The sequence below is a fragment of the Ruditapes philippinarum genome, unplaced genomic scaffold (assembly GCF_026571515.1).
Source record: "Ruditapes philippinarum isolate M1 unplaced genomic scaffold, ASM2657151v2 ctg8477_1_1_1_1, whole genome shotgun sequence".
NCBI classification, from domain to species: Eukaryota; Metazoa; Mollusca; class Bivalvia; order Venerida; family Veneridae; genus Ruditapes; species Ruditapes philippinarum.
In genome coordinates this window covers 1-22799 of record NW_026864117.1, presented here as the reverse complement: position 1 = coordinate 22799, position 22799 = coordinate 1, and the positions used below count along the sequence as shown (strand labels likewise).

The following is a 22799-nucleotide window of genomic DNA, read 5'->3' as shown; positions in this document are numbered from 1 at the left end:
GAGGGATCACTTTGTTTCCAGAATTTTGGTTTAGGTGGCAAAAGATGTTCATTTCCACGATAAAAATTAATACGTGAATCAATAATTTTAAAGATGTTACGTTTCCATGTAACTAGAGCATTACTATCCGCATTTTCACGGCGACACCATTTGACCGAAAAATCCTCTATAGATTCAGCAATCTGACCATAACAAGCATTAAAATCAATTTCAGAAGGAATTCTGTATTTAGGTCCTTTCAAGAATAAGTTACGAATTCTTTTGTCTGCAATTATATCAAAATTACCAGTGATTCTGAATTACAGAATTTAGAAGTATTGCAGTCTCAAGTTGTTGGAGTTTTAGACTGAATATCTAAGTCAGAAACCACTTTGTTGTAATTAAATATGATATTTCTAACAGGTTTCTTATATTTATAGCTCGGAGTTTTTGAAGTATAAAGGAACTGAATTAGTGACACGTTTATCACGAAAAATACTTGGTAAATCGATGAAATCAATTACCTTTATTAAGAAAGGTTACTTTTAGGAAATGCCTGTTTCGTGGTCAGAAGTGTTTGTCGATATGAGGTCTTAAGACGTGCCGAGTATAACTTTGAATAAGATAAGCTGCTGTATATAAAGGATCTGTTTGAATAACTATATTATCTGCCTCCCGCGTCTAAGATTTTCAGAGATGATAATGAAAGGGAAGTAAGACGTGATAACATTGCATGTTTACCAGAGTTTTTAAGATAATATTTAAGTCGTTGACAGACAGGGTAATTTTAGATTTACGTTTGATGTTGCCATTTTCTACGTACTCCGTGAGATCGGGGATTTACGTTTACGAAATATTCAGAATAGAAAATATATCAATGTTTGGATCTTTAGAGATGTTACCTTGTTGAAAAATATTGTCATTTAGGCCAAGTGGGAAAGGCGTTTGTAAGTTCTTGATCCATTTTAATTCTGCCAAGTGTCTAACCTTAACTTTAAAACTAGCAGAAGCATCAGAATCATAAATTATTTGTTCCACTGGTTGAATTGAAACATTTTTAATGAATGACCATCTTTACGAAAATGTTGATATAGAAAAGTTGTAAATTTTGTGCGATTTCTCATTTTATAAAAATGTTCACGGAATCGAATTTTAAGAGAACGTCCTGTCTGACCAACATACTGTATGCCACACCCAGGGATGTTCAAGTTAAAACATAAACAAAATGAGTTGCCTTTCAGTCAATATCTGTATTTAAAATAATATTAAAAGTTCTCCCATTTACATTAGAGGTTATTGTAGACCTGTGCGATAAAAAGTTACAACATCCGCACCTCTTAGAATTACACTTATTAATAGAAGGATACACTCTAGCTCTATGAGGATAATTAGTATGTGTCAGGGTTTTCATTAAGATTTTGTGTAAGAGGCCAGAATGTGATTGAAGGAGGGCTGATAGGGGGGTCCGGGGGCATGCCCCCCCCCGGAAATTTTGAAATCCAGGAAGCAAAATCCTGCATTCTGAGCACTTTCAGGGCTACTTTAGCCACTCTGGTTTAGCATCATTTTTTGAAAAATTACTATGGAAACTACTGGAAAAGTTTGAAACAGGTGCACTGAAATATGCACTTCATAATTGTTAGTTGTGTCACTCACTATACACAGCTTTTAACAATATTTTTTTTTCATTCACACCTATTTGCAAATTTTAACTGTAGAAAGTTAATAAACAACAAGCCAAGATATACTTGATCATCATTATTTATAATCAACATCATCAATTTTCAAAGCCAAACATAAACACTTTTCATAGCCAACAATCATCATTTTACATACTCTCACATGATCACATTTTAACATTGTTCAAAGTCAAGCATCATCATTTCAAACTTTATATTGTTAAATATCATCAAATTTCATAGTCAAACATCATCACTTCAAATAGTAAAGCATCATCACTTTAAAAAGTAAAGCATCATCACTTCAAATAGTAAAGCATCATAATTTTTCATCATAAATCTTTAAAGCAAAGTATCATCAATTTTCATAGCAAAACTTCATCACTACAACTTTCACATAGTTAAACATCATCAATTTTCAAAGCAAAACATTATCAATTTTCATAGTAAAACATCATCATTTTTCATAGTAAAACATATCCAATTTCATAGCCAAACTTCATCAAATTTCATAGGAAAACATTATCAATTTAACAAAACATCATCAATTTTCATAGTCAAACTTAATCAAATTTCATAGTTAAACATCATCGAATTTCATAGTCAAAAATCATCAAATTTCATAGTAAAACATCATCAAATTTCACAGCAAGACATCATCAATTTAAATAAACAAAACATCATCATTTTTCATAGTCACACATCATCAAATTTCATAGTGAAACATCATCAAATTTCATTGTCAAACATCATCAATTCAAATAGTCAAACATCATCAATTCAAATAGTCAAACATTATCACTTCAAATAGTCAAACATCATCACTTCAAACAGTCAAACATCATCAATTCAAATAGTCGACATCATCAATTCAAATAGTCAAACATCATCACTTCAAACAGTCAAACATCATCACTTCAAATAGTCAAACATCATCACTTCAAACAGTCAAACATCATCACTTCAAATAGTAAAGCATCATCACTTTAAAAAGTAAAGCATCATCACTTCAAATAGTTAAGCATCATAATTTTTCATCATAAATCTTTAAAGCAAAGTATCATCAATTTTCATAGCAAAACTTCATCACTACAACTTTCACATAGTTAAACATCATCAATTTTCAAAGCAAAACATTATCAATTTTCATAGTAAAACATCATCATTTTTCATAGTAAAACATATCCAATTTCATAGCCAAACTTCATCAAATTTCATAGGAAAACATTATCAATTTAACAAAACATCATCAATTTTCATAGTCAAACTTAATCAAATTTCATAGTTAAACATCATCGAATTTCATAGTCAAAAATCATCAAATTTCATAGTAAAACATCATCAAATTTCACAGCAAGACATCATCAATTTAAATAAACAAAACATCATCATTTTTCATAGTCACACATCATCAAATTTCATAGTGAAACATCATCAAATTTCATTGTCAAACATCATCAATTCAAATAGTCAAACATCATCAATTCAAATAGTCAAACATTATCACTTCCAATAGTCAAACATCATCACTTCAAACAGTCAAACATCATCAATTCAAATAGTCGACATCATCAATTCAAATAGTCAAACATCATTTCTTCAAACAGTCAAACATCATCACTTCAAATAGTCAAACATCATCACTTCAAACAGTCAAACATCATCAATTCAAATAGTCGACATCATCAATTCAAAAAGTCAAACATCATCAATTCAAATAGTCAAACATTATCACTTCAAACAGTCAAACATCATCACTTCAAATAGTCAAACAACATCACTTCAAACAGTCAAACATCATCAATTCAAATAGTCGACATCATCAATTCAAACAGTCAAACATCATCACTTCAAATAGTCAAACATCATCACTTCAAATAGTCAAACATCACTTCACATAGTCAAACATCATCACTTCAAATAGTCAAACATTATCACTTCAAACAGTCAAACATCATCACTTCAAATAGTCAAACATCACTTCAAATAGTCAAACATCATCACTTCAAATAATCAAACATCACTTCAAACATCATCACTTCAAATAGTCAAACATCATCACTTCAAATAGTCAAACATCATCACTTCAAACAGTCAAACATCATCACTTCAAACAGTCAAACATCATCACTTCAAACAGTCAAACATCATCACTTCAAATTATCATAGTCAATCATCATAATTTATCATAGTCAAACATCATAATTTTTCATATTCAAGCATCATCATTTTTCAATGTCAGACACCATCATTTTCATAATCCCTTCTCATAGACAAACATCATCACTTTCACTTTCAGAGTTGGAGACAAAATCTTCAAGCATCATTTCTTTTATTACTGTCTTAATCTCGTCCCTGGACACCATTACTTGATCTGTCTGAACTGCTGCATCCTCGACCATGACAGAAGTGCTGGCAGGTCATCCAGATGATATTAATGTTTGCTTCATTGGTTTAACCTTTCTTCTAGTCTTGGTTTTCAGCCAGTTAGAAACAGATGTCTTGATTACTTCCTCGCTCTGTTCAACTGGGGGTCCATTGATTCCAACATGCATGAGAGTGTCCATCATGGAAACACCAAGTCTGTTTCGTTGTTTGGTTTTTATGATTTTGAGGACACTTGCACCCCTTTCAGGCCAAGCATTTGTTACTGGTAAAGATGCTGCAACTTCTGCCAAATAAACAAGTTGGGGATTGAAATGTCTTAACCCAGAGCTTCTAAGAAGTTGTAACAATAACCATTCAGTTGGAGTCATTTTACCTAGATCCTCTGGCATGCCTGGGAGTAGAATGTCACAAATGTGGAACTTGAAGCCTGCCCACTGAGTTTGAAGTTTGTCTTTATCTCTGGCTTCTGTGAAGAAGTGGTCAGCAAGAACTGTTACATGATTCACACCATAATTCTTGAAAACCGGGTTCTGTTGATTTTGGTACAGTAGTAGGATCAAAAATGCTTAGTGCTTCTAAAATTGCTGAGTTTTCAAAGAATCTCTTTTCTAAATTGATTATTAAAGTGTCAATATACCTGTGTAGAAGATTTTCAAGCTCCTTGGCCTCCTTTTGATTGAACTTGATTTCAGAACTCATTTCCGTGAACGAATCAATATCCTGTGATAAGTTCTGCAATGGGCTGTTTGTCTCTTTCAGTTCTTTTAGTTTCATTTTATATAAGCTCAGTGCTGGCAATATTGCAGCAAAGTTTAAAGAGCCCTTCTGAAAGTGTCGTGAAAGTTCAGACAAGATGGGAAGAATATCACTGAGAATGTATATGGTTCCGTAAAACTTGAGGTTTTTTCATTTTCCTCAAGAGACCATGGGCAGTAGCCTGGGTTTCCTGGATCATGGCCAATGTTTGCAAGATTGGCTCAAAGTCCTTTTTCACAGCAGTGACTGAAGCATCAAGGCTCAACCATCTTGTGCGGCAAGCTTTCTTAAGTCTCCTTGTCACTGTTTTGGTTCCTTGTTTGTCAAGATAAATTGACTTCAGAACCGTTTGCATTTTAATGTATGCAGCCATTTGCTTTGGAGAGTTCTCAAAGAATTGCTACAGTTTCCTAAGCAAAATTTCAACAGTTTTAATATATGTCAAAGATTCATTTGAATCAGTGCATGCAAGTGCCAGTCTATGACAAACACAGTGTATGTTTATCATTGATGGGTTCTCTGACCTGAGCAAAGCAGCAACTCCACTGTCCTTTCCCATCATCACAGATGCTCCATCAGATGAAAAGCCAGTGAGTTTCTTGATATCTAGACCCTTTTCTGAAATATCCGAGACTAACAGTGATTTAATTGCCATGGCATTTGCACTTTGAAATTTTTCTAAAATATTTTGACAGGACAAGAATTTTGTTTCCACTTGTTTACTAGATTTAGAGTAATACTGGATGAATGTGACTAGATTTTCCGTGACAGAAATGTCTGCTACTTTATCTGTAAGAATTCCAAAAGTCTCCGCGTTTTTCACATCATCTACAACATTTGACATAACAGTCTCTCCAATTGTCATAAAAATTTCTTGCCTTGAACCTCCTGAGCTGTGATGGAAATACTTCAAAGTGTCGTCACCACAAGTGTTTTCAATAAACTTCAACAGAGGTTCAAACTTTGCATTAGCTATAAAGTTTTTCATCAAAAAATATGCCACTGAAAATGCCCTCTGAAGATACATATAATCATGTTCAGACTTTTTAGTGAATTCATGGTGAAAGCATGACACTTTTTGTACAAGTTCGTTTTCTAAGGCTGCTCTATGCACTTTGCTGTTTTTGTGAGTTATTATGGCGGAGTGCTTAAACCTAACACTTGGATCAGCAGAGAAGACCTCGGCATTGTTTTGTGAGTGCTTCATACAATGTTTCTTACAAACAGTACAGTACATACCCTCACCTTCAACATAGACTAACCACCAATTTTTCTTGGTAATGAAAGTTTGATGATTAAATCTTTTAGGGACAATTCGTCTTGTTTCATTTTTGCTTAAACTCGCACAACACTTTGAGGAACACAAGTAAACTGAATGCACAGTCTTTGACCCAAAAAGCTGAGTTAGTAATATGCAGACCTCTTCATGTGTCCATGGCTCTGTATCAGCATGTTCATCCTCAGAAGTTAAGCCTGAAACAAAACCAAAAAAAGTATTTTGATAAAGATGCATATGTCATGATAAAATAGGAAATGGCTAACCATACTGGTCCATACTTCTAGCTTCGAGCCAGACTTAAGTAACATACAGCTTGCCTATACACACAGCAGAGGCTAGTTGTGTGGTATTTTTAAATGATAAGTAAAAGGCAATGACGAAGTCAGTAACTTACGAGTTTAATTATACTTTGAAATTCACAAAATATAAACATATTTATATTTTTTATTTACCAATAATGTTCAGCCATTTATAACTTCGAGGTTTAAAAATCTTTATTATCATTATTAATTATTATTATTATTATAATTTAATCATGATTTGGTTGTTAAGTGATAGAAATCATTAAAATAACTTTTTTCATACTATAACTGGATATACCATAGGAATTTGACTTGTGATTTGATGAAATTTATTTGAATACCATTTTATGTAAACATTTTTAATGGTGAACACAAACCTTGCAATTTTTTAACAGCACAAAAAGTTTTAAGCTCATATTTTCAGTGCTGGATACAAGCTTTTGTTAGTGTTTGAGTCTTTGAGATGAAATTTCCTTTCTTGTATTTACACATATATGGTTCATAGAAATTATTTTTCAATGTCATTTAAAATTTAAATAATCATTAGTATTTTCATTAAGAAAAACCACCCATACAAAGGCTTTAAATTTGTATCTCATCAAATGCTAAAAAGTTAAAACTCTCATATTTTTAAGTCCTCTTCTAGATGCACAAGATTTCATTTTTCATGTTTTAGGTTTTGCTTTTTTATTTTGCCGCACAACTAGCCTCTATAATGTATATAGGATAGCTGGAAATAAAACTTTTAGCTAGAAATACGAACCCGTACAGTTATTCACTTCCAGTAAAATAGTCCTGTTTTAAAGTGTTTTCTCATCTAACGACTTTAATTCTAATTTCTATTAAAAATTCAATTTTCAGATTTTTTTAAAAGTTAAATGGTGATCATTTTACAGTTTCATATTACAGAGTCAAGAGGCAGGCCTTCAACCTAGCTATGCAAAGATAGAGACATTCAGGCTATTGAGTTGCAAATTTTTTAATGTGGCGGCATGGCTGAGTGGTTAACGCGTCAGACTGGTAATCTAATGATCGCTAGCCGCATGGGTTTTAACCCTGTCAGGGGCAAGTCGTTGTTTCCTTGAGCAAGAAACATTACATTCATTGCTGTATAAACCAAATTTTAATGTTGGACACAATTCAGTTTTATGATGTTTCTATTACCGCATCCCTATAAAATACCAGTACCTTTACTGAAACACATGGTGGTTGAAGTCCCTGCAATAGCTTCAGTTTGGACACTTGATACCTGCGAAGACTTCTTGACTATATTAACTGTAACTTTTGCTGACTGGGAATGCAGCTGGTTGCTAGGCGGAACATCTTGAGTGGAATCTAAAATATATTTTGAAACAATGAACTTTTTGTTGAATTTTGTATTTGTTCAGTTTGTCATATTTCATCAAACTGTCTGCAGTATTTAAAGATTTTTAATACTATAGCATATAAGCTTACATTTAGTATAATGACTATGTGTTATTGGTATAACAAGTGCAGAAAATAATTTGTTTGGTATTATTTTGCAAGCAGACAGACAAGACTTTCAGAACTTTTTACCTAAATTTTTATGCTGGACACCATAAATTCAGTTTATTGATGTTATAAAATACCAGTACCTTTACTGAAGCATATGGTGGTTGAAATCCCCGAGTTAGCCTCAGTTGATACCTGCGAGGTTTTCTTGGCCATATCACCAACAGAGGGCCCCAGCAAACATGCACATATGGGACCCATATGGGCTATATCTAGGCAAGCCCATATGGGTATGTCCATATTGGACCTATATGGGACCAATATGGGCAAGTCCATTTGGGTACGCCCATATTGGACCCATATGGGTCCCATATTACAGCCCTATAAGGAAAAACGATTTTTCGTCTATTTATTTATTTAGAACTCGTTTACTTTGATTTTTAATGTGACCACCTTGGCATAAATTGCTATTATCTTATATAAAAATCGTAGCATTAACATATATACAAGCCATGAGGGACCCATATGGGTCCCATTCGGGCAACCCGATAAATATTAGCATGCCTGAGCAGGTGCGAGAAATTAATTTGTTTAGTTTTTATATTGGTTTTAATTTTTATAATCTAAATATAAAAATGTGTTTTAGACTATTAATTCAGAAATAATTTATAAAAATCAACATTTGATTAAAAATTTATTTCGAGCATGCGCAGACGTGATTTCCGCTGCCGCTTAAAATCAAATTGTGTATTGAAACGTTAAATTGTACACGAAAACAATATTTCATTTCAATTCGGATCATTTAACGACGATTTCGTATAACGACCTTTCATATTATATCCTTACACATTTATTGTGTGTGTAGGTAAGTGTAAACGTCATTTATTTGTTGTTTTTTTGCTTTTGCCATGTAATTTCGCGATAGTCGTTTGTCAGTTTAATTTGCGACATTTTCTAGAATTTACGCCCACTATTAGGCACTTTAGCTGACCTATGGATGTGTATAGTTGTTATTGTTGAATTACTTAACTGTGACGGAGTCGACACTAACATTTTAATAATATTGTTTCTATCTAGACTAAATTTTAAGAAATCCTTTTTTAATTAAAGGGACACCATCATTTGAAATCCAGTGACCCCTCCTAGCCTTAGAAGTCCCTTCCATTTTGTACCAATATTTCATTCATAAGCATTTTAAAATATTAAATGCAAATAGATCTACTTATTATTACAAATTCAAGTATTTTTTCCAAGTATCAACAAAGCCCTCAGTTGCACAGGCACGAGTATCGGACCTGGGAAGAAAAAAATATGACCCGATAGATAATTAAACCTCTGTTCGTCTTTAAAAAGTCAAAAACCGAAAAAATTGTAAATTATACCACCCCCCCCTTTAAAAACATACTATAAGTTAAGAGAAGGCCAGAAACTCCAGATTCGAGCCTGCAAGCAAGGGATTCACTTCCCGGGCTGTTGTGAAAACAATTGTCCAGACAAATGGGACTGACCCTAAGTCTTTAGCGCTTCCCGTTCATGAAATATCTATCGGGGAAACAAGCGCATTCGTGCTAAAAATCCTTGGTAGACAAAATTGCGGCACAACAATTCGGTACGTAAACATAGACTAATACATGTTTGTCAGCCGATTACCGGTCATAATCATATTGTCACTTGGCGCAATAACTCACTTAATGTATATGTACTTTATAATTACTTATTAATGTATTTTCATTTTATTGTAAATAGGCCATCAAAAAGGCTGTATAAATCGGATAGTGGCACTGATGATAATGAGACAGACACAGAGAGTAGGCCACCACAAGTTATTGACCAAGCAACAACGCCCAAACAGGCACAAAGCCTACTTTCATCTCCGCCTCGCTTATCTGCACAGGCATTGCGAGAGGCCAGCAGTGATGTGCAAAGTGCTTCTCCAATACAAGGTGCTTCTGATACGCCCTTCCGTGGGCAGATTATTGGGCCCAGTAAGTATAAACTTCGGAGCTGTAAATATATTTATTATTACAGTACATACTTATTAAATGTTCTATCCTCAAAACAAGTCAATAAATGTTATAACAAGCTGGATTGAGTGACAAAGCCAAAAATGGAAAGTTTCACCTTGCGACGCCCCTAGTTCAAAAAATATTCAAAAGAAATTGATGATTACTTGTGTTAGTCTTTATCATGATGTGAATTTGTGTGCATATTCTTGCCTGACCCCACTACTGTTATCCAAAGTTACGGTCCCTGGAAGAGTCAAGAATGTTTATTTTCACCAAATGACATGCCTAGGCTCAAAAATATGTTAAGTTTAATTCATGATTTCTTATCATTTTCACATTTTGTGACCTTGCACACTCAACAATCCTTTTGAGATTTTAGCATTAATTACTGTTAAAGCCAAGGAAAAATTTAAAATACTGGATTTTTTCATTTGTAATTCACATAGCTCTAAAAGTATATGGCCTAGAATTATGAATCCTTTTTTTTCAGCTGCTGTTACACAGATTCTCCGAGTCTTGGAGACAATGCGAGAGAAGAATCGTGAAATTAAGAGGATGGTGCAGCGAATGCTGTTAAGGTCAGCAGCAGATGACCAACCGCTGCAACTTCCGAAAGATATCTCATTCCCTATTCGTTCTCCTGAGCAGATGGAAGCATTCGATGAGCTTCTGGGAGATCAGACAATGCTCTCATCTGTGGTAAGCATAGTGTTAGTCATGTATGTTGCTCCATTAGTACCTGAAAAAAGTATACCCCATATCCACTGGCCTAAAAGCGAAATAACATAATGGTCTGTGGTGAGCACTTGATGATAATGTATTATCATTCTGCTATATTTATGTTGGAAAATATTGCACAGTGGACAAACACTTTGCTGCATTAATTTCAGAATTAAAAACTGGCATGTTTTAATTTTTTGATTCATATTGACACAGTTATGTTATTATTTAGATATGCTATAATAGCCATGAGCACAAGACATGGGCAGTTGGCCTCGTTTTCAACATTGATTATTAATTAGGACAAGACAGTCAATTCATTAATCAAAATGCTGGCAGCTTTCAAAATACCAGGAAAATGACTAGTACCCACAAAATCCAGGAATTGAGCTGTTATTATATTATCAAAAATTATTCTGTTGATATTGTATAAACTCTTTTGTTAAAAAGAACAATGATAATGTGCCCCATAACACTCGGTGGAGGGGACAAACATAAAGGCACAAGTCAAGTCAAGGTGTTGTCCTAGGCTGTAAATATATGAGGGAAGATCTTTTAATTTGTCAATCCAAACAGTTTTCTTGGCAGATTATGTTTTTGAGGTCCAGTTGACAATTATTTGTCATTTGGTGACTTGCAGCCCATCACTTAGTAGTGTTAAAATTAACATTAAAAAAAGTTTATGTTCTGCTTTATTTAAAGTGCGGTTCCTCTCAATGTTTTGGTATTGCAGATGTACGGGAAACTGTTGACCGCTTGATGAAAGAAACCATGTCAAATGAACTGGAAGAAAAAGTTTGTGGGCCTCTAGATACTGAATGTATTGTATAGTAAGTGATATTTTACAAATTTGCAAAGTGGTGTCTTCAAAATAGATATGTTATCCAAGATCTTGTTATTGTGTCTTCGGGTATCGCTTTAATGAAGGAAAAAGCTTGACTAGCTTTTATGGAAATTAATAAGAGAGAATATTTTACATGCTGTGTGGTTTTGATCCCATGCATTGTGTTGTGATGCATAATATAAGCAGAAATCACCTTCCTGTAAAGAAAGTTATTTGCTTACCTTAACATTCTTTACTGATACACACCAATAAGATGATCTCAGCTTACAACTGACTGCAGAGATATCACAGAAATATTTTGAAAAGCTATGTAAAACCGGGACACAAACATCTATATTTGTTAAAACATACCAGAATTAGTTTATATTCCAATTTATACTGCTCAAAATGCTACAAGGTGACTTATGACCTTTGAATGGTTTCAATACCTACATTTCACTGCATTTCATTTCATTCTTTAAGGATAAGGATGCTTGTTTTGTAGAATGTGTTCAAAGGAACTTGCCGACAAAAACTGCAACGAGGAAGGATGTAGAAATAGAGGTTTCAAAGTGGCTGGCTGGGGCGCGGGACCGCGATGGGGGAAGGAAAGCAAGAAACAAAGTGTACCTGACCTTACCTGATGAAGGAAGTGACTAAACATGTTTTTATTTAAAAAAATGCAAATCTATAGAGGATATTTGTGTGTAAGATGAAATTTTATATCATCAAGTGAGCTTTAAAAACTGTATTCTCACAAGTGGCATAGAGTGGCTATGCCACTTGTAGTCTATGCCACTTGTGAGAATACTGTTTTTTAAAAGTCCCTCTATGATATAAAATTACATCTTACACAACAAACAATAAAGTGTCTTTATTTAATGCTAATGAAATTTCCTCAATTTTAACTTTAATATAAAAATCTGTTTTCCCCACTGTTAACATCAATTTTAGATGAATTTAAGTCCAATTTCTCTTAAATACAGGAAGTCTTGGGCTGAAAAAAAAGTTTGACAATCAACGTTGCAATGATTTTATTTATTTTATTAAAAAAAAAATGAACGATCGCTTGTTTTAATAATAAAAACAACCAATTCTAGAAGAAAAAGTCACACCATCCCACCTTATTTCTGTTAGTCAGGCAAATTCATGTAGGACCTGGCTTTGTGAAATGTAAGTGGCGGCCATTTTTAAAAGTTGTGTATTACACGGGAGGAAAATTAATTTTGTTTTATTCAGAGGAATATTATTTGGATACGTCCTACAATTATAACATCTTATCCAAACTTAACACTAACAGGGAACACATATATAGATATGGTATTAACCTTTAAAATCAAGTTGAAATACTTTACAATGATGCTTCTTGTAATCTTTACGTCGGCGTAACCACTTATGTTAAAGTTTTTGTAATAGTTTAAATATTTTCAAAGTCTATTGACATATGGCTTTGAAACTTTGCACACTTGTTCACCATCATGACCCCAACCTGTAGACAATTCTCACTGAGGGCCTCACTGTCAGTGAACACTGTGGTTGCGACGGGTGTAGATTTGGGCCTTCTGATATAAGTTGTACGCCGTCCCATTACTGATGCAGCCTGGAGGAACAAGAACAAGATTATTAGAATCTAACTATGTTTGTAGGCCTGTGAGAAAAGTGTGTAAGGTGTGATGAAAACAAGATCTTTAGTGAAGAGGTTTTCTGAAGTATTGTTTTAGTGAGAAAGGAAACATGTAAGATATTACACATAGAAATGATATTTTAGTTTATTAATGAGTGATATAATGTTTAATAACATTTTAGATAATTTACATGCATCTTACCAGCCATTTTTCAATAGCATCTTCTGGGTCGAAGTTTGTTATTGATGGAGATTGTAACTTGACAATCGTCAAGTCATTTAGAACAGAAGTCCCAAGCTTTGACCGTCTACAGGTTTTTAAAAGTTTCAGTTTGGAGAAGATTGTTTCACACTTCACACTTGTGGAGGGAATGGTTAACATTACATCTATGACAAGCGCTATCTGTTGAAAGTCGCTGTTTTCCTGTAGTACAGTCTTCCAAGAGAGAGAAGACATCTTCCCTCCATACCTGAAATTGAGCAAAAGATTATAAAAACTGAAATTGTGATGAAGATGAAATCAAATTCACCCCTATTAAGATTTAAAAGTTTTTAGAATTATTTACATTTTAACTTTACAATATCATCATGCTGTATATTTGATAATTATATTGAACAACATTTCAAATTTGATCTTGGATAAAATAAACAATCAGAGACAATCAGACATTTAGTGTTGTTTTAAAAACTTGAATGAATTCCAAATTACTTTTTTATGACAATTTTCTTCGGAAGACTCCATTGGTTAACCAGATTATCTTCAGTTATGTCTGCAGTTTCTCTACAAATACTGGCATTAAAGTTTCTAAACACCATCAATACCTCTTCTTGTCCAAACTCTAAAAAGAATAAATGCCTGTATTAAATGAAAAAATCTTGCATACATGAATTCAGATTTTATCATTGATTTGACTTAACAGTTAAATAACTTCAAAGGTAAGTTACAGCTCTTTATGTTGAGATGAGTTTGAGAGATAAACATGACAGTTGCTGGTATACTTGAAGCTTGAATTTTATACTTTAAATCCAATCTGATCCAAGTTCAGTGTGAAGGAAGAAAATACACACTGTATGATTAAATATCTTTCATCTTTCTGTATTTTAATATTTTGATTCATAACATTATTTCGGTTTTCATGGTTTCTTTATAAAACATCTGTCATAGTGTACAATGTGTATTTTCTTTCTCCTCACTGTAAACAAAATTAATGCTAAAACTGAAACATGCTGAAATTGAAACAATGATAATGAACAAACCATTTGTTAACTGAAACATGAAAAATCAACAAATTAATCATTTCGGCATCAACAGAAACCTTGTAATTCTGGGGTTCCTGCTGCCGGCCAGTTTCCAAAGTTAAGTATTTTTGTGGCATTTTGCACATTTTTCTGGTCAGTCATAAATCTGTTACTAATAGCATCTGACAGACCTTGGAGAATGTCATCAGTGTAAGTCATTGTTGGTGTTGCACCTTCCAGCTTAATCCCATCATACATTCCAGTCTCCAGTAGATGACATAAGCTTTCACACTTCCTGACAAATTTATGATATACATTACTACCATTTTATTAAATGTTGCTTTAATAAAAATAGACAATTAAACATTTAGCAATCAGAAGTCTTTTATCAAACTAATTTATGTACATACCTTCCCTTCTTTTCCTGAAGTAACTCTAAAGTAGATTCAACCCAGCACAGACTATCAGACAATGTCACATCATCTCTCTGTAACTTCAAGGACAGTGTCATGACATGATCCAATGCATCCTAAATGAGGAAAAATAACCAAAAAATGTTTTTTGTCAATACATATACTAGTTTGATATTTTATACTGCATATGTTTTTCATGCTATATACATGTACAATGCACTTGCCATTTATTATGTAATTATTACTTTCTTACCTATGTAAACAAAAAATTAAAACAAAATTTTAACAGGAAAATATTAAATCAGGATCATTTAATTTTATCAGCAAATTATCTTAGATTTCTATTCTTTTCTAAAAAATAAAATCCGACCATTATTGAAACTTACCTGTAAGAAAATGGCAAATGCCAGAACATGTTTATCTAACATCAGTTTAAGGAGGCCTTATGCTTTAGCATTTTCACGACTTGCAGTAGATAACTGGGCATCTAATGCTCTGTAAGTCTTCAAAAGAGCACCTATTCCCCTACATAGGTGTGGAAGCCATCTGGTTCCAGTTACTTTAGGTGGTAACACACCTTTACCTACTGCTTCAATGGCGTTCAAGAGAGCACTTTTGTTTTTGTAACTTTTCTTGTAAAAATAATGTATGCCAATGAGCAATGTCATCAACTTATCATACAATTTTGACTTTTTCAGTGTATCACGGAAAGCAAGTTCAAGTCTATGACACATACAATGTACGTTAACTATTTCAGGGTTGATACGCTGTCTCAAAAGTGTTGACAATCCGGATCGTGATCCTGTCATATTGGAGGCGCCATCGCTGCCCATACCCACTAGTTTGTTTGAAATATTCATTTAATAATGCATAATTTAGTAAACACCAAAGAAAGCCTGAAGGTCGACTTAAGCTGCCTAAAATAAAGTATAACATATTTTTATTTTCCAAATTGATTTCAAATTTAAAAAAAGTAATAAGGTTTATTTCTATTTTCACGAATTAGAAAACCTAGCTAAAGGCCGTTTTCCGTTATATTCTGTGCATAGCTCTGGGGAGTTCACCTAATGGAGTGTTATAGCGAACTAGATGGTCTTTTTTTTAAATTGAATTGAAATAAAACAGTTATTTCTTTAAAAGAAATAATTATATCATTGTATGAATAATTCCTTACAAAAAATAAAGTAAATACACAACTTTACGCATAAAATAACCTTATTAATTGAATAATTATGGAAGATTCCACTACGCCTGTTTTAATTTTATTGATTTTCATAATAATAATAAACAATTTATATTTTGAAAAATTTGCAAAAGATATCAAAGGAATATTGATAATTTTTTTCTATCCGTTTAAGGTGGAAAAAAAGAATTTTGGGGAGATTAGTAATTAAAGAAAAGACTGCTATTATTATATCTACCTTTATCAACATTACATTCTTTGAATACTGCCAAAACATGCTCGAAAAGATCTTCAGATTTTGTCGATCTAGGTGAACCGATATTGAGAAATCTCTCAGTTACTGCACCTTGACTAGATGTCCTTACGTAAATAGCCTCTTGCTCATCTAAATACAAGATAAACGTTTTTATTTATAGGTTGATAACAACATGTAACATGTAATCTAAAATTATATATATAACATCTATTTGTATTTTATCTTGATATAACCATATAATTAAATTGTTGTGTGAACTAGTTATAATCTATAATTTAAGTAAAAAACTGAGAGGTTAAGATCTATTAAAAAATTAAAGTGCAACATCTTTTGAAAAAGTATATATTACCTCCAGATATATCGGTTGTTCCATCCATCATGAATGAAAAGAATGAACTGTCATTTAGAATTTGTACAGTCTTTTCTTTTTCACACTGTGCAATGCAGCTAATGAAATCAACAGCAGCCTTATCATTTACATATGTATTACCAATGTCCAGCTTTTTAGCTTGATCTACCTCACACAACCATTTATAGTCAGATATGGGACGATTTTGTTTTGCAACAGCATGTGCATTTCTGAACAGGTAGACAACCTTGTGTCTTTCCGCTTGCTTCAACATTTTCAGTGACTTGCCAGCATCAGAATTCATTTTTTCAGCGACTGTCCTACTTTTTGACATTTCACTGGTGACGGCTTTTCATGACTTTTTGATTTTTCATGATCCTCAATTGCAGAAATTTTTAAATTGCCACAACCCAATATGAATGTATTTTTAGACAATAGGCGATCGTCCATTGCACGATCTTTATAAAAATTAGAACATAGTGCATATTTCATCTTCTTTTCTTCCTCCAGGAAAAGTAACCAGGAGCGACCATTTTTCCACTTGTCAACAAATTTTCTCGGCGGGCGCCTGGCCTCGTATTCCTTTTGTTTTGCTTTTTTTCTTCATTTGACAGTTTGCGTTTTTTTCCGGGCGTAGCGCCAGCGTAGTATTGTAATAACACCGACATTTTGGTTATTGACAGTCGTATGTATCTAGAATTTGATTGGACACTTAAAAGGAAACGGCGAATCAAAACTCGTTTAACATTTTTTTTATTCAAGGGAGAAAACTCGGTCTTGATCGGTCTTGGATATATCCCGGTATTCGTACCGGACATAAGGACCGGAACTCCGAAAAAAAATATCGGACCGGGCTGATTTTTGCCGGACATGTCCGACGGTCCGGCAACTTTCGCGAAGCCTGAGTACAGTTTTCTTTTCATAGCCTGGGCCGAGGGGAACGGTACACACTCATTTGGCATAACAGGCGATTTCTAGCAAGTCATATGTTTTTTGACACTATTTCATAGAAAAATACATGTTAAATCTGATATATTTACTATGTCCAATGTATCGAGTGAATGCAGTGATGTTTTAGCATATTTTCATAAAGTGATGTTGAAATGATACGGAACACACTGTTATTTCAAAAGATACGGTACACACACAATTTCTGTCTTTGAAACAATTCTAAAATAAAATATATAAAAAAATTAATTTAAATTATAATGTGAGTGATTTTTTTCATAGTTATACATTTTATTAATTTAAACGAGAACCCTGGGACCTGTTTTGCAAAGTATCATTATGCCTACAGTTTGATGTAAACAGGATTATTCAAAAAATAAAAGAACATTTTGAGAGTACGTTGCGCAAAATTCGATTTTATATGTTGAGCAATTAATATTTGGCTATAAAATGTTAAAATTTTAGGGAGGGATACGGAAGACATTCAAAATTTTGTTTTGTTTTGATTTTCATTTGAAACAATTAGGTATATTCTTTTGGATTATAAAACGAATTGTGAAATTCATGGACATCTGTTATGTGCGATTATTGCAAATATATTTCGCAGTTTTACGTGCAATCAAAATTAATAATTTGATAATTTGAAGAACCCATATGGGAACAAGGCCTGTTATATAACGTAACGTAGTTTATACAAGGTAACCTTGTTACATATACATGTAAGGATATACATGTTAGGAAATTTGGTAAAATTATGCCTATCTTGGACTTTCATTTCAAGATGCATTTAACACTTGAGTTCATGGATATGTGTGCTTGCGTGTTTGTGTTAAAAATAAAATGATATTTTAATAATACCCATTTTGTCAATCAAATGCTATGGATTTTGGAGGCTGCGTTCTGTTTTATATACTACATGAAGTAGGTACGAGACCACAAGTGACTTCGATGTTTCGATTTTTTATGTGAGAAAGTTTTCTTACTACCGTACAGAATGTCGGTCGTTTTACTCAGGTGCCCGTTCGTTCCTTTATTTATACTCAAAGGGCCACTTGTAAAACTCGAAAGTCGCCACATGATAATGTCAGTTTTATGAGCCGTGAAACCAAACCAAAAATGACCTAATTACATGAATTAAAGGTTATTTTTAAAGCTTCATGCCTTTAAACATAAAAAAATTTAAGCAATGGCGACTACATTTTTATTTGTATGGGTCGTCAGACCAAACAAATAATGGTAGCGAAATTTCAGGCTCTGATATGCTTATTTGCAAAATAAGAAATTAGTCCTAACCCCTGGAAGCGGTTACTTACCTTTATATGTACTCTAACGCTGAACAAATAAGGGGAGATCACTGTGTTAAGATTGTCAAATGACGGGCGCATTAATTTTCAAGCCTTCTCGGGAGAAGAAAAAGTAGTTCCCGATTGGTCAAAGATTTCAAATATTGTGTAATTCTTTACAGATATACATGTAATATTAAGCTCCATGATTATTTACATCAGTGTCAAACGAAATTAATAAGGGTTACAAACCCTAATTTAGAATGATATGGTTTTCTTCAGGCTGTTATCTTATAACTTCCCCGTGGTCGAGGGGTTACACGCTCGTTTAGGAAGAGAGATGTCCTGAGTTCAAATCCAAGTTAAGGCAACTCATGTTTTTTTTGTTTTTGTTTTTAATTGTTTAAGCCAAATAAACAATGAATTACATATCAGTGTTGCAATAAGCCTTATAGCCAATTTACTACAGTTATGACACTAGAAACAACATTGGTGGCACTATACAAAAACAAATTGGTTCACAATCTCACAGCCTTCACCTTTCTGACATTCTGAGACCCAAACAAATTCAGCGCCTTCTGTGATTTGATTTAGTTAAACATGACCTTGATATTGCAAAATTGTACCTAATGACTTGCTTATTATTAAGTATTTGTATATATATTGGTATTTGTATTTGTATATATTTTGGGGGTTGCGTTCATTGAACGCCGCCTTTCCTTGTTGATCTTGTTTTTCATATTTTGTATATATACATGTATAAATTGTTATCAAGTAATGATACTTTTCAGCGATTAAGGTTATGACCTTGTTTTATTTTTTCAGGATGAAGCAAAAAGGCATATCTTACTTCACTTAAACTAAAAGAAATAAAAAAACAACAATAAACAACAATAAACACAGCATTATATAACAACATTTTCTTTCTATAGAGCGCAACTACCTGATTCTGTGAAGATCGAAGTGTTTAACATACCCTAGGTGATTTTAAATAGGACAATTACATGGAGGTTGTAAATGTTAAGCGTGATCTCTTGAAATATAGTGCACAAATACATATAAACATTAAAAGTAAGCATTATGATACATTGCAAAACAGGTCCCTGGGTTCTCGTTTAAATTAATAAAATGTATAACTATGAAAAAAATCACTCACATTATAATTGAAATTAAATTTTAATATATTTTATTTTAGAATTATTACAAAGACAGAAATTGTGTGTGTACCGTATCTTTTGAAATAACAGTGTGTTCCGTACCATTTCAACATAACTTTATGAAAATATGCTAAAACATCACTGCATTCACTCGATACATTGGACATAGTAAATATATCAGATTTAACATGTATTTTTCTATGAAATAGTGTCAAAAAACATATGACTTGCTAGAAATTGCCATCGTCGGATACCCACGGCCGAACCATTAACATTTATCAGCCGTGGGATTTTTTGCCGATATTCAGTCGATTAGAGGTGTGTCAAAGGCAGCTATTTCATTGGCTGCCTCACGATTTCATGAGGCGATTAAAACCAATCAAAACGCTCGTTCTGTACGACGTTCGGTATTACAAACAATATTGCGACAACCATAGACGGCGTGAAAAGTTCAACATCGAAAAATGAAACGATTTCCAGCAAGAAAGTATAGATAATTTACTTTTACAACGTGATGTTTTTCTTTCTGATTGATATCTGCTTGCAGAAGAACTGATTTGGCGATAGTTTTTGCCATTGATTTTAGCAAGACACGTGCTAAATTTTTTTAACCGTGGGCGCTGCCATTTTTTCTTATTGTTTTTTACCTCCGCTGTTGAAGAATATAGATTTGTTAAACGCGATGTCATTGGTAGATATTTTACGCACCTGTTGCTGTATATCGACGCAAATCGATTCATTTTACCCACGGTTGATTGCATGTTATGTAACATGTTTATCAATCGTGGGTATCCGACGATGGAAATTGCTTGTTATGACAAATTAGTGTGTACCGTTCCCCTCGGCCCAGGCTATGAAAAGAAAACTGTACTCGAATGTTCTCAAAAACCATTCAGGGGTTTTCAGAATTTTGATATACCGTGGTTAGCTGATATAATTACGGGTACTCTGCGCCTTATCTGATCAAATTCGGTTGAGTAATAAATAAGTTGTGAATAAAAAACATACCTGATTAGGGTGAAAAATCGGCGTGTTCCGTACCCGAAAAGTCACGTGGTATGGCCACATTGGTTATGCAACTTGCCAAGATTACGAACTGTATTGTTAAGAAAGTTTGTGAATCAGGAAGCTATTGGTACAGGTAGAAGTTAAGATACATCCAATTACCGGTTTATCTTAGCCTCGTACGGACGGACAAGCTGCTCAATTATAATAGTATCGGATCCAACACGTGTTACACTCATTAGAGGACCGATTTCTATTCATATCATGTTAATGGCTTGTCGCCGAACGCTTGATTTTACTCCTGGATGAAAGTATTGTCTTTATTGGATGCTAACAGTAATCAATCGTTCAGTTATGTTTAATTATATATCAAAGTGAGATCCTCTTTTGTTCAAATGTGATTATTCTCACAAATTCAACATTGTTGACGACCAGAAACTGATTAACCGAATGGTTTTGTTTCCACGTCTCGTAATATCTTGATTGTTGGGAAATACCCGAGGGAAAAAGAAAAGACAGTAAGCTTGTCTCCATATCCTAGACTATCAATTATCTCAAATGACCAATGTATATTTTCTGTTTTCCTCTTACTAGTATCTGATATTTTTGCATCAATTATTTATGGCAATTTGCAATATCTAAGCATATTTGTTGTATATCTCAATTATGCACTGTTTAAACGTAAATTTTGATGCAAAGGATGTATTTAATTTCATTTTTACAGAGACAATTGACCTGCAATATAGATAAACATTTAATTGCTTAGAATTTGAATTAAATGATGGATATCTTACTTCTTGCAAAATCAGTGGATTTTGTTTTGTAGAACTAGTTCAGTAAAAATAAGCACAATATATCAGAAAAGGGAGTAACAAGGAAAGTCGACATAAATTACCGCAGCCCCACACATAACCAAGCAACACATAATCACAGACTCGGAACTTAGTTAGGCACAAAGCAAATGTATGAGTGAACAAGGACAAAGCAAGGACGACATAAGGTTGTAATAGTTAACTTTATTACAAGAAAGACTTTGAAAACTGAAAAGTTTAACTAACTGGTAATTGATTTTTTTCCAGTTACACCTAATAGCGTAAGATGATATGCACGTATTGAAACTGGCATTATAAATGATTCATTAATTGCTTCACACATCAATACACTGATACAACTGTCATGGAAAAATGATATAATAATGTGAAATTAGCGTGATTGTTTAGCCGACCTCTACCAGCTTTCAATGCTTATGCGTTTTATGTTCTTTATTTATTACATTCAAGGGAAATGTCAATTCAATTTCACTTAGTTGTCTCAAAAGACTGAAATGAAGTTTGAAGTAGGTTTTGTTCTTAAAACGGCTGTTTGACATTAACAATATTTATGACCCAATTAAAAAGCAACTTGATAACCGATTTTAACGATAGTTTCTCTGTAAAACATGACATTTAAAACTGAAGAGTAAATTGAAAATGAAATTTCTTCAAGCAAAGAATTACATACATTAAAAAACATATCATGTTGCAGATACTAGTACTAGAACGTCGAGTTATCAATAAGATAGAAATAAGGAAACTTAAACGTAATTCTACTTTTAAAACAACAGCCGGAGTTAAAAGTAAAAAAAGAAAAAAATGCCCCGTATTTTCACTTCAGTATTGTTATATTTTTTCCTGTCTATCTGAATTATCGATGCCAACACTTTTAAGTGTCGCAAATTGTTGTACCGCTCAGGCCGGTGTTAGGTGCGTGAGGAATGTTGCAACTTTTCATTATCCCTCCATGTACAGACTCAATCAAACCCGAGGTCTGCAATTTGTTCATTTTATTTTGCTTGATGATGCCCCGAGGATCAACACTTTTTACCTGATATTTTTTACCAAAACAAAAGGTTCTTTTCATAGAGTTAAGTTGCGTTAGAAGGGCCCAACTTAAAATTT

General features: G+C 33.3%; 3 protein-coding genes across 3 annotated transcripts; 1 reads left to right on the top strand and 2 right to left on the bottom strand.

The window, feature by feature from the left end:
- Positions 1–4078: 4078 nt before the first annotated feature.
- LOC132724476 (uncharacterized) lies at positions 4079–8156 on the bottom strand. The gene is made up of 4 exons (XM_060709346.1): positions 8000–8156; positions 7572–7718; positions 5293–6275; positions 4079–4576 (listed from the first exon to the last, which is right to left on the bottom strand). Exons 1-4 carry the CDS (start codon positions 8154–8156, stop codon positions 4079–4081), a joined length of 1785 nt encoding a protein of 594 aa, XP_060565329.1.
- Positions 8157–9255: 1099 nt separating this feature from the next.
- LOC132724478 (uncharacterized) lies at positions 9256–11172 on the top strand. The gene is made up of 2 exons (XM_060709349.1): positions 9256–9841; positions 10353–11172. The coding sequence occupies exons 1-2, from the start codon at positions 9577–9579 to the stop codon at positions 10649–10651; spliced, it is 564 nt and encodes a 187-aa protein (XP_060565332.1). The 5' UTR covers positions 9256–9576; the 3' UTR covers positions 10652–11172.
- A 4021-nt stretch (positions 11173–15193) lies between these two features.
- On the bottom strand, positions 15194–16809 carry LOC132724477 (uncharacterized). The gene is made up of 2 exons (XM_060709347.1): positions 16470–16809; positions 15194–16249 (listed from the first exon to the last, which is right to left on the bottom strand). Exons 1-2 carry the CDS (start codon positions 16801–16803, stop codon positions 16065–16067), a joined length of 519 nt encoding a protein of 172 aa, XP_060565330.1. The 5' UTR covers positions 16804–16809; the 3' UTR covers positions 15194–16064.
- Positions 16810–22799: the final 5990 nt, after the last annotated feature.

What these genes read in the sequence shown, in the direction of transcription:
- LOC132724477 (XM_060709347.1), bottom strand. Translation starts at nt 16,803, where the DNA reads ATGTCAAAAAGTAGGACAGTCGCTGAAAAAATGAATTCTGATGCTGGC. An exon ending in AACAACCGATATATCTGGAG is followed by an intron (nt 16,250 to 16,469) that starts GTAATATATACT and finishes TCTTGTATTTAG; the next exon opens with ATGAGCAAGAGGCTATTTAC.
- LOC132724478 (XM_060709349.1), top strand. Translation starts at nt 9,577, where the DNA reads ATGTATTTTCATTTTATTGTAAATAGGCCATCAAAAAGGCTGTATAAA. An exon ending in TGGGCAGATTATTGGGCCCA is followed by an intron (nt 9,842 to 10,352) that starts GTAAGTATAAAC and finishes CTTTTTTTTCAG; the next exon opens with CTGCTGTTACACAGATTCTC.
- LOC132724476 (XM_060709346.1), bottom strand. Translation starts at nt 8,156, where the DNA reads ATGGACATACCCATATGGGCTTGCCTAGATATAGCCCATATGGGTCCC. An exon ending in CACCATATGCTTCAGTAAAG is followed by an intron (nt 7,719 to 7,999) that starts GTACTGGTATTT and finishes AATATATTTTAG; the next exon opens with ATTCCACTCAAGATGTTCCG. An exon ending in CACCATGTGTTTCAGTAAAG is followed by an intron (nt 6,276 to 7,571) that starts GTACTGGTATTT and finishes GTTTTGTTTCAG; the next exon opens with GCTTAACTTCTGAGGATGAA.